Source organism: Microtus oregoni, unplaced genomic scaffold, assembly GCF_018167655.1.
Source record: "Microtus oregoni isolate MIOR12 unplaced genomic scaffold, Mior012 000043F_ref0000047, whole genome shotgun sequence".
Classification (NCBI taxonomy): Eukaryota; Metazoa; Chordata; class Mammalia; order Rodentia; family Cricetidae; genus Microtus; species Microtus oregoni.
In genome coordinates this window covers 2,377,757-2,390,088 of record NW_024543210.1, presented here as the reverse complement: position 1 = coordinate 2,390,088, position 12,332 = coordinate 2,377,757, and the positions used below count along the sequence as shown (strand labels likewise).

Here is a 12,332-nt window from a genome sequence, read left to right as displayed (position 1 = left end):
CCCTTCCTTTCCTTCTTTCCCTTTTTCCTTCCCCTCCCTTCCCTCCCTCTCACCCCCCTCACTCACTCTTTTTTTTTCTTGTATGTGACCTAATGAGTTTAATTAGGGCTGCTTACATAAACATGAATATCAGAGGTTATTTACAATAGCATGGACAATGTACTAGTGACTACACCACTGAAGAAAATCTGTCTCTCCCCAAGCAATCATTGACTGCCAGTAGTTCCTTATGGGGAGGTAGGGTCTTGTGATTCCCTCCCCTGTCCATTTTGTAAGGTTGATGAGCCCAGTCTTACACTGGTCTTGTGTAGATAGTTGTAGCTACTATGAGTTTATGACCGTATTATGCCCAGAAAATAACATTTCACAATACTCTTCCCTATCTTGAGGTGCCTATATCCTTTCTGTCCCCATCTTCTGAGATGTTCCTTGAACCTTGAAGGGGATAATATAGATGTCCTATTTAGGGCTTGGCATTCAATAGTCATGTATTCTCAGCACTTTAACCAATTTTGAATTTTTGCAGTTAACTTCTACCCACTGGGGGGGGGGGCTTCTTTGACTAACACTAAGAGAAGCACTAATCTAAGGGCATAAACACAAATATTTACAAGGTAGTTTGACCCAGCAGTGGTGACGTATGCCTTTAATCCCAGCACTTGGGAGGCAGAGGCAGGCAGATCTCTGTGAGTTCGAGGCCAGCCTGATCTACAAGAGTTAGTTCCAGGACAGGCCCCAAAGCTACAGAGAAACCATGTCTCAAAAAACCAGGGGGAAAAAAAGGTAGTTTTATGGGTATGACATGTCCATTTAGCAAAAGTACAACAATAGCTTCCCTGCCAATGCCTATGACCTTTCCAGCTATGGGCTTTTGACCAGATTTAGAATAGCAGGCATGAATTCCTTCCTGTGATGTGGGCTTAGACCTAAGCAGAAACTGGTTGGTTACCCCTGTAATAATCACACCACTGTTGTACTAGTGCATACCATGCCTGACAGGTATGGTACACAAGGCCCAGAATTGGGTAGGGCTGATGACTTTTTTCTCTTGAAACCTGGATTGCACCACCTTTTGGCTCTCTGAAAACTAGGTGGCAAGGAGTAAGCTTCCAGCTCACTTCTTGATTTCTTTATGCCTGGTAACCTAAGCATGTAGTGTCTTCAGTAGTAGGGACTATCATCTAGTTTTAGTGGGCAGCCAAAAGCACTGGTAGGGTTGGAGAGATGCTTTCTTAATCAATGTTCTCTTGCTCTGAAGAGACACCATGATCAGGCAACTCTTATAAAAGAAAGCATTTAGCCGGGCGATGGTGGCGCACGCCTTTAATCCCAGCACTTGGGAGGCAGAGGCAGGCGGATCTCTGTGAGTTCGAGACCAGCCTGGTCTACAGAGCTAGTTCCAGAACAGGCTCCACAGCCACAGAGAAACCCTGTCTCGAAAAACCAAAAAAAAAAAAAAAAAGAAAGAAAGCATTTAGTTGGGGGCTTGCTTATAGTTTCAGCGGGAAGCAGACAGGCATGGCACTGCTGCAGTAGCTGACAGCTTTCTACCCTAATCTGTAGGCAGTAGGAAGAGGGAGGGAAGAAGAGCTTGGAATGGGTTTTTGAAACCTTAAAGCCCACTGCAGTGACACATTTCCTCTAGCAATGCCACACCTATATGATGAGCCTGTGTGGGCCATTCTTATTCAAACCACCACAGATATCTTAGAGATTAAGAGTGCTGGGTGCTCTACCAGAGGAGCTGGGTTCTATTCCCAGCACTCACAGTGGTAGTTCACAGGTCTCTGTAACTCAGTCCCAGGGGATCCAGCACCCTCTCTGGCATCTGGGAACTAGGCACCCAAGTGGTGCATAGACCTGCATCCAGGCAAAGCACTCATACACATAAAATAAAAAGTAATGGCAGTAGCATATATTGTTTCTAAGGCCTCTGAAGAGAGCACTCATAGAGAGGAGCCTACACTGTGGCCTCAAGGAGCAGCTCTATCACAGGGGGGTTTCTGAAACCCTTGGTGGGTTTTTCCTATCTTATTACATTAAAACTTGTTAGTTTATCTTCTACTTTGAGTAGATCTTTTACCCTTGCATAATTTTCAGTATCAAGTACCAGTCACTTAGTAGAATAGGAATCTCAGAGGGTGCTAATCTTCCAGATGTTGACACATGTATTATATAATATCAGAAGGCGGGGGCTGGTGAAATGACTCAGCAGTTGAGAGGAGCACTGGGTGCTCTTCCAGAGGACCTGGGTTCAGTTTCCAGCACCCACACAATGGCTCACAACTGTCCAACTCTAGTTCTATGTAATCTGACACCTTCTTCTGGGCTGTTGGGGCACCAAGCATACACTTAGTGCATAGGTGTTTGTGCAAACTAAACACCTATATTTCATAAAATAAGTAAATAAATAGTTTTTAAAAAGAAAGAAAAGTACCATTATTAATATCTTCATCATTCTAGTAAAAAATTCTTCAGCTTTTAGAATCTCGTCTAATTTATATAGATACAAGTTTTCTAGATTCTCATCTTCAGTTAAAGATAACAAATACTGAACCAACAGGCTCTCATTGTTTACATAGATAATGTCTGCCAATACCTCCTCATTCCCTGTAATTACAGTGTTTCAAGTAAAAATGGTGTGTGAAAACAGTATCTCATTTGAATTACACTCCTCCCATGGCAGAGATTTGTCCCCTCCCTCCCTCCCTCCCTTCCTTCCTTTCTTCCCTCCCTCCTTCCTTCCCTCCCTCCCTCTCTTCTTCCTTTCTTTCTTTTCTTTCTCTCTATTTATTTATTTTGGTTCTTTAAAACAAGGTTTCTCTGTGTAGTCCTGGCTGTTGTGGAACTTTCTCTTAGATCAGGCTGGCCTCGAACTCAGAGTTCCTCTCTGCCTTTGTCTCTTGAGTGCTTGGACTAAAGGCATGATGTGCCACCACCAGCTACAGGTTTGTCTTTTTTGTTTTTGTTTTTTTTCCTTGAGACCCATTGTGCATCATTTTTCAGAAGGTCTGTGTGTGCACATCCAATTTGTTGATATCTAGTGCAAAAGCACCATTCCTTAGGGGTGAAATTACCATTTTTCTTTATCAAGATGTTCTTCATTGGAACTCATATTTTTAGTGTGAGTGTGTGGTGGTGAATGGTGACCTTTGTAGTTTGGTGCAATGGTCCTGGTTCATAATGAGGTTCCAAGTGGCTCCATACACAGTGTTTCCTGTGCTTTCAGTGAAAGCACTTAGAGGGCATTTTGTTGGGCATGTCACATCTATTTAGCAAAGTGACAGTAGTGATGGAAAGGGCATGCGAATGGAGGGATGGTGTTAGTACCAAAGATGCAAGGAGAAAGACCATCAACCCAAATCATCGTGGCCAAATTAACTAAAGCAAGTGTTTTTAATTTGTGTACATAGGCTGTCTCCCTCTAAAGGTGGGGTTCAAGAGATCAGTGTTGAACATGGGCAAGAAAAGGGTTTTTATAGCACCAAGGTAAGGGGTTTCCAAATGGGCAATTTGGCACACAAATAGGCAAGAGTTACAGGAGCCGCATAACAAGGTTCAAAGGCATGGTTACCATTCCTGGAACAGGCAGTATGGAAGGAACCATTTGTAGTTAAGGTTGCAGGTGAGGCATAACCCAATCCTTGAGAAACAGATTTAATCATAAACGTGAATGAACCTAGTTTATCTTTACTATTAGATGACTTTAAGCCTAAGATGGAGGCAGACTGGTTAATCAGTGACTCAGAGGTTAGGAGCACAGGCTGCTTTACCAAAAGACCTAGGTTCAATTCCCAGCAGTCACATGATAGCTCATAACCATTTGTAACTCTAGTTCCAGGGGATCTGACACCCTCTTCAGGCCTCTGTGGCTATCAGGTACATATATGATTTACAGACATACATCAGGAAAAACACCCATATGCATAAAAATTTTAAGATAAAAGACGTATAACAACATCTCAGTATTCTATGAAATGTTTTTGGCCTGGCATATGCTATGAGAGAGTCTTAGTCTTAGGGACCTAGGGTTATGCAGACCCCACATAGAACAGCTGCTCTGTGGGAACATCTCTTGTCAAGGTTATCAAGTGTTCAGTCTGTAGAGCATGAGACTCTTAATCCCAGGGTCATGGGTTCAAGCCCCATGTTGGGCGCCACTCTGTTGTAGTGTAGAGCAGCAGACCGCTTCCTGCCGCCCAACTCCTGGCTAGCTTATGCCCGAAATAATCACACGGAGATCTGTATTAATTAAATTGCTGCCTGGCCCATTATCTCCAGCCCCTTATTGGCTAACTCTCACATATTGATCTAACCCATTTCTAATAAACTGTATTGCCACTTGACTGTGGCTTACCAGCATGAGCCTAACCAGTGCCTGTCTCAGAGAGGAGAGCCATGGTGTCTGCCACACTGCCTTCTTCCTCCCAGCATTCTGTTCTCTCTACTCCACCCACCTAAGGGCTGGCCTATCAAAAGGCCAAGGCAACTTCTTTATTTAACCAATAAAAGTAACACATAGACAAAAGACCCTTCTACACCAACTTGTGGCTCATCCTCCCCTCTCTTTGTGAGTTGTTTGCCGATGGAGCCCAGAGAAGGACACTGAGGGGAAGAGAGGCAGAAACAGGCTTTTTGATGCTGGGTCTTCATATATAGCCCAGGCTGGCTTTGAACTCACCACAAAGCCTGTCTCAGCCTCCTGAATGCTGGGATTAAAAGCATGTACCACTGTACTTGGATTAAAATTCGATTTCTGATACATGAATGTGTTTTGTATTAGCAGTAAAATGCCTTTAGAAAGTCACTGTGTGTCTAGTAAATGCTATAATCATGTATTTTAATACATTATGTGTGTGTAAGGAGGGGTGTGGAGAATTCAAGTTCATGTCAAGGTCAGAGGACGACTTTCAAGAGTCAGTTTTCTACTTCAATAACGGGTTCCTAGGGTTTGAACTCCGGTTATCAGACTTGTGTGACAAACCCAGTTTGTCTGCTTAGCCGTCCCATCAGCCTTCAATTTCTTTCTAACATCTTTTCTGTGACCCTTCTAGTTGAAGGATAGTGCCCGTAGGGTTGCTTGAGGCTCCTTGTGGAGAGACTGTGGGAGCAGGTCACAGTCACTGCTTTCATAGACAGTCATGCTCTCCTGTGTTAGAAGATACTTAGTATATGTGGTATGGCCTATTTCTATGGATTCTTCATTGAGTTATTTATAAGAAAACTATTAGAGAAATGTGTAGGTTTTTAATATTTCTTTTCAACCCTGGTATATTACGAGATATATATTAATATTACTGTTTTCTTGTTAGTAAGGAATCTTCCAAATGTCATAGCAGTAGGTTAACAATGAATCTGGAGAAAATTAAAATATACTTTTTGTTGGTTTTTTTTTTGTTTTGTTGAGATAGGGTCTCATGTAGCCCAGGCTTACTTCAGACTCACCATATGGTCAAGAATGACTTTGAACTCTTGATCTTCTTGCCTCAAGTGCGGAGATTATAGCTATGCACACCATGCTCAACACCACAGAATACTTTTGAGTTCAATACAGTTAGCAAGACGTATCTGCGTAAGCACTGTGAGGGAGGCTGGGCAGTTTTGACCCACCATGGCCTGGCTCTCTTGCAGGGTATCTGCAACTCACACCTTGTGTTGGAGGAGCCATCTTCCATTGTGCAGCTGGATTACAGCCAGAAAGTGCTGCTCGTGTCCACCTTGCAGAGGAGTCTGCTCTTTTACACCGAGGAAAAGGCTGTCAAGCAGATTGGATCCCAGCCAAGGAAGAGGTAAGCTTCAGGCATATCCATGTGGTTCTCAGTACTGGCCCTTAAGTTCTCCTAGGTTTCCTGGTAGCCAGATGTGAGACCACAGACACATCATCTGGGGTTCCTGGTAGCTTGTGCTTGCCAAAAGTGCTTCATGGAGCCTGATGGGAACAGGGAATCTTCTAGTTGAGGAGATTCAGGGGCCTGGGAGCATAGCCACTGCAACCCAGGACTGAGTCTGAGGAGCCTAGGAGACAGTGTTGTGTGTCCGCTCCAGGTGTGGTTTCTCTCTGTAGCCTTCTCTTGTGCACACTAGCAGGTTGGGCAGATGAGACTGGGTAGCCTAGCAGATGTGGACCTCTCCCATCATGGAGACCAAAAGACAGACCCATGACTAACTGATGGTCTTGCCAATGGCTTTGGAGTCCAGTTCAGAGTACTATAGAAATTTAAGCTGGGGCAGAGTGGCAGTGGTACGTGTCTTTAATCCCAGCTCTTGGGAGGCAGAGGGAGGCAGAGTTTGAGGCCGGCTTGGTCTACAGAATAAGTTCTAGAACAGTCAGGACTATGCAAGAGAAACCTTGTCTCGAAAAACAGAGCAAAGAAATTTAAGCAGGCTTCCACTCATCCTGGGGTCAGAGAAAAGTTTCTGCAGGTGTGAGGACTACGTGCCAAGTAGGAGAGGCTAAGAAGGGGATGGTTCTGGACTGAAAGAGTGTATCTGTCCTTTGATAACTGTCAGAGAAAGGACAACAAAGAGAAGGCTGAGGACCTAGGACTGCCGTAGAAGGAGCATATGCATCCTTCATATCACTGTCCTGAAAGGAAGGCAAAGACAAGATCTCATTGCCCTCTGTAGCGACTTTGTGTGGAGGTATAGGGTAAGGAGGTGAAGGACCTTACCTGGGAAGGAGGTCCGGGAAGGAGCCAAGTGTGTGTTGGAAGGTTGCTGTTAAATAGTTTTGGGAGTTAGAGGGTTCCCATCTTGTACCCTCCTTTCAGTAAAGGAATATTGTTTCCTGCATCGGTTTGGGATGGGATGGCAGTGGATTGGAGAATGTCAAGAGGATTTGAGACAGACTGGAGAGTAAGGAGACTGACAGGCATTGGGAGGGCCTCCCCGGGGCTGGTGGTGCCATTGGTGACAAGCGTGAAGGGAGTGGAGAGTGAGGTCAGACAGTCTGGTGCAGCCATGATCTGTCATTTGTCTTCTGTTTTGTGGCAACACTAGGTTTATTCTCTTCTCTGCTTGGCAGTCTTCCTGTTGGAAGATTCTCTCACACCCACTCTTTGGCTCCTGTGTTCTTTTCTCAATACCTTCTTAATGCCATCAATAGTCTGGCCTCTTTATAATAGGGATCTTCCTGTTGGCCCTGGAAACCTGAGATTATGCAGCCTGGTTCTGCAGAACTGAGTTCTGACTTTATCTCTGTGGATATCCCCTTCTGCTTGATGCCAAGTCCTAGCTCATTGGAAGAATTGAGGACTGTAAAGAAAGTCCTGGCTTCCTTATCTTGTTCTTGGAAACTTTCTGTGCCTGTCATAAGTATGGTATGGTAGGATCTCTTGGCAGCTGGTCCTTTCCAGCTAAATACCTTCTGTCAGCTCCCTCACAGAACCCCCTGAACACACAGACATCCTCAAAGCCAGCTCTCCGTAGGACCCCTCTTCATGATGCCCACCTCTCCTCTGCAAATGCCTGCTGTCCTGTGGGGTGAGCCCTGGTGAAGAGCTCATCTTCATCGCTCACACACATACCCTCTAGCATCACAGTTTTGTAGAAGGTTTCTGCTCACTGAGTACATGTTAAAACACATGCTCTGATAACATACAGTGAACAAAACAGAAGTGACAAAAGAGTAAAGAGGTCCCATAAATAGAAAGAAAACAGACTTAAAAATTGGATCCTCAAACAGATGATTTGACAGGTAAGAAGAAGCAGCACTGGGTTGCCTAACTAGTATTCCTTTGGGCTTTTTTGTTTAGGGGGCCTCACCAGAACAAACTCACTAAAGGCAAGAATCAGACACAGTCCTATTACATAGTTGTCTATAAAAACTCTGTGGACTCAAAACAGTTGATTAGTCTAATGATCTTTGTTCTAAGCTGCATCTGACATATGATATCCTCCCTGGATCCTTTCCACGGGGATTTAATTATTAAACTTCCAGTGGTGCCTAGGGAGACATGCAGAGGAGATTCCCCACCCCCAGATAACTATCCCCCTAGGGGTGATGGGGAGTGAAAGGAGATGGGCTGTGAATGGATGGGACAAGGTGGCTTCTCAGGCAGGAGGCTGAGAATGTCGCAGGCTTGGTTTTGAGCTGTACTGTAGCTTTTTCATTCAGTCTCCACTTGTTCCTGTGTATGGACGTTATGCTTCCTACAGATTAGCACAGGGAGATCTCAAAAGGTCAATAACTATACACTCAAGCCAGTGCCCTTTCTGTTGTCTACATTCAAGAAAGAACTGTTTAGGAAAAGAATCATCAAGGCTTAGAGTTGAGCTAAAGCTCTTCAATTTGAACTCTGGTAGAAACCTGAGCATTGATAAAGATATAAAAATCATAATAATTCAAATACCAGATGGGTAACACAGTGTCAGAGTACTTGCCTAGCATGGATGAGGCCCTGAGTTCAATCTCCAGCCATATGTGAAAGAAAAAGAAAAGGAACAAAATGTCTTAGGTGGGCTCAGTGGTACACACCTGTAGTCCCAGTTCTTGGGAAGTGGAGACAAGAGGATCAGAAGTTCAAGGTCATCCTGGGTTATATAGCAATCATTACAGACTAGCAAGTTCCATGCTAGTATTGGCTTCTTGAGATCCTATTTCAAAACCAACAAATTAACAACAGCAACACTCCAGTAATAAGATTGAATAAATTATTTAGTTTTAAAGATTTTATTTAGAGTTGGGCATAATAGTGCACATCTTTAATCCTAGCCCTCTGTGAGTTTCAGGACAGCAGGGCTGTTAGACAGAGAAACCCTGTCTAGGGGGCAAAGAAAGAGAGAGAGAAAGAGAGAGAGAAAGTTTTATTTAGTTGTTTTTAGTTAGGCGTGTGTGTTAATGTGAGTACAGATATCTGAGGAGGCCAAAGAGGGCATTGTTCCCCGGTTATAGTTTGTAAGCTGCCTTGGTGTGGGTGCTAGGCATTGAATTCAGGTCCACCATGAGAACAGCAAGTGTTCTTAACCACTGAAACATCTCTCTAGCCCCAGAATAAATTATTTTTAAAAAATGCTTCACATGTAACTCAGTAGTAGGGTGCTTACCTACCATGTTCAAGGCCCATGGTCCAATTTGAAGTACCATAAAAACTAAATAAGTATTAGATTTATAGATATGCATACTTTCCCAAACCCATGCATATTCCAGTATCCCAAGGAAACATTTTGTAGCAATATTTATGTACTTTTTAAAAATAATATAAAGCCGGGTGATGGTGGCGCACGCCTTTAATCCCAGCACTTGGGAGGCAGAGGCAGGCGGATCTCTGAGTTCGAGACCAGCCTGGTCTACAGAGCTAGTTCCAGGCCAGGCTCCAAAGCCACAGAGAAACCCTGTTTCGAAAAACCAAAATTAAATAAATAAATAAATAAAAATAATTTAAAGTCAGGTGTAGTGGCTATAGAATCGGAAAGTAAGACAGTAGAATTTTGAGTTTGGGGTCACTCTGAGATATACAATGAGATCTTATCTCAAAAGAGGGATAATTTTAAAAAATTGAATAAATTGCGAAAAAACTATTCAGCAGTCAAAATTAATAAGCACTGTCATTTCCTTTTTTAAGTCAAAGATTAAATCTTAGAAACAATGGTAAGTATTAAAGACAAGTTACTTAAAATTATCAAGTAGTGGGGTGTGTATGTGCACTCTATGTATTTATGTATGTGTGGAGGCGAGGGGTCCTTCAACAGTGAAGAGCACATAACTGTTCTTACTGAGGCCATCTTCTGGCCTCCACTGGCACTTGCTCTCATGTGTATGCAAACACATGCAAAAGCACACAATTAAAAAAAAAATATGCTGGGGACTAGAGAGATGTCTCAGGGTTACAAACACTGGCTGCTTTTCCAGAGGACCCGAGTTCAATTCCCAGTAACCACATGGTTACTTACAACCATCTATAATGAGATCTGGTGCCCTCTTCTGTCATGCAGGGATACATGCAGGCAGCTGTACATCATAAATAAATAAATCTAAGACCGGGTGGTGGTGGTGCACTCCTTTGATCCCTGCACTCAGGAGGCAGAGGCAGGCAGATCTCTGAGTTTGAGGCAAAAAAGAGAGAGAGAAAGAAAAAAGAAAAGAAAAAAATTATCCCCTAAATTAAAAATATTTTAAAAAGTCAAGCTATAAAATTATACAGATGGCATCATTCATTAAAATAAAAGTGCTAAATTGGTGTTGGGGTAAATAAATATGTGCTTGACGACGTATCAATAAAAATGAGAGTGAGAGCTCAGCCGTTAAAGGCTAGGCTCACAACTAAAAATGAGTGATACACATAAAATTTAGTCCATTGGTGTGAATTTTGGCCAGGACAAATTATTAGGAACCCAAAGTGCATGCATGATGCACCTGTTGACTTGTTCTGGTGGTAGAGGATGCGTCCCTGGTGCACATTACATTTATTGCAAACACTCTTTTTTGTTTTTTGGTTTTTCGAAACTGGGTTTCTCTATGTAGCTCTGACTGTCCTGGAACTTACTCTGTAGACCAGTCTGGGCCTCGAACTCACAGAGATCCACCTGTCTTTGCCTCCCTAGTGCTGGGATTAAAAGTGTGTGCCAACACTGCCCAGTACAAATACTCTTTTAAAATTTTTTGTTGTTGTTAAATTTGTTTATTTTATTTATTTAAATTTTTTTGGGGGGGCAGGATTTCTCTGTATAGTTCTGACTGTCCTAGAACTTGTTTTGTATACTAGATTGTCCTTGAACACAAAGATCTGCCTGCCTCTGCCTTTTGAGTGCTGGGATTAAAGAAGTGTGCCACTACTGCCCAGCAATTTTTTAAAAATACTTATTGCTGTGTGTGGTTTTGAACACCTTTAATTCCAGTATTTGGGAGACAGAGGCAGGTAGAGTTCTGTGAGTTTGAAGCCAGTCTGGTCTACAGATCAAAACACCAAAAAAATTATTTTATGTATATGAGTATTGTTCCTGCATAAATGTATATGCAGCACATGAATTCCTGGTACCTGAGTAGGTCAGAAGTGGGCATCAGATCCCCTGGAACTAGAGTTACAGCTCATTGTGAGCCCCCATGTGGGTGCTGGGAACCAAATCGGGGTCCTCTACAAAAGCAACAGTACTTTACCACTGGGCCATCTCTCCAGCTCCCGCATATACTTTACCACTGTACTTTACCACTGGGCCATCTCTCCAGCTCCCGCATATACTCTTCTGTGTGGGTTGGTATGTCATAGTTTTATAAGAATACCAAGCTTGAGAATGGGAAGAGAAACTGGTACACTTGATGGCTTTGGGGAAACTTTGAAAGAGATATGGATGAGCTACTCTAGATGTAAAGCTTGTCATTCAAGAAGCAAAGCAGACCACAGGCTCAGACTTCAGAGCAGCGTTAGCAGGGACGGCCCTACATTCATCACATTCTGTTCTGTAACAGAAATTATAACAGTTGCCTCATGAAATTGCAGCAAGGATTAAAGGGAGAGTGGACGGAAGTATGGGACACAGGCAAGCTGCAGTGGGCACCGTTGATTGTCCTCAGAACCTAGGCTATACAGCTCTGGGTGCTGTGTACTTGTGAAGGCGTGGTGGGGCCTGGGTCGCACAGGGTGCCAGGCGACTTAGTGACTGACACACAGTAGACAGAACAATGATTTGTGTTAGTCTGCAGATTCTTAGAGCTGATATTAGGAGCTGACAATTATATCTCTTCAAGTCAGTCCATGCCTGTTTTGTTTTTGTTTTTGTTTTTTTCTTTCTTTCTTTCATTTTTTTCTTCCGATTTTAGTACTGGGAAATTTGGTGCTTGTTTTATACCAGGACTATGTAAGCAAAGTGACCTAACCCTGTATGCAGCCCAGCCTGGGCTCCGGCTGTGGAAGGCTGATGTCCATGGGACCGTTCAAGCCACGTTTATCCTCAAGGATGTCTTTGCTGGAGGAGTCACACCTTTTGAGCTCTACCCTCGTCTGGAGCCCTCTGATGGGGGAAGTTGCAGCTCTCCTGAGAAACACCTGGGGCTCGTTTCGTGCTTCTTCCGGGAAGGCTGGGTGTTGAGCTGGAATGAGTACAGTATCTATCTTCTGGACACCGTCAACCAGGTGTGTGGGAGAACTGCACCTGCTGTGGGGTCACAGGGCAAGAGGAGGGTGCAGGTCCATAGGTGTTCAGCCGTTGGGCTCCTGGAAAGAGGACAGGAGCAGCATTAACTGATGCTTACTTGTTTTTTTCTTTTCCTTTGAGACAATCAAGGAAATCAAATGGAGCTCGGTAATTTTTGTAGATTTGAAAAATAATTTGCTTTTGACATCCATAGTCCTACTCTCCCAAGAAATTAGATGTTTCTGGGGGAGGTCTTTAAAGCC

General features: G+C 43.5%; 1 protein-coding gene across 3 annotated transcripts in view; it reads left to right on the top strand.

The window, feature by feature from the left end:
* The window catches only part of Tecpr2 (tectonin beta-propeller repeat containing 2), a 104,822-nt gene that overhangs the window by 39,579 nt on the left and 52,911 nt on the right, over positions 1 to 12,332 (top strand). For all 3 annotated transcript variants that reach the window (XM_041633164.1, XM_041633162.1, XM_041633163.1), the window contains exons 5-6: positions 5,632 to 5,789; positions 11,756 to 12,068. In XM_041633164.1, coding sequence (XP_041489098.1) covers positions 5,632 to 5,789; positions 11,756 to 12,068 — 471 coding nt within the window. The remainder of the gene's footprint in view (positions 1 to 5,631; positions 5,790 to 11,755; positions 12,069 to 12,332) is intronic.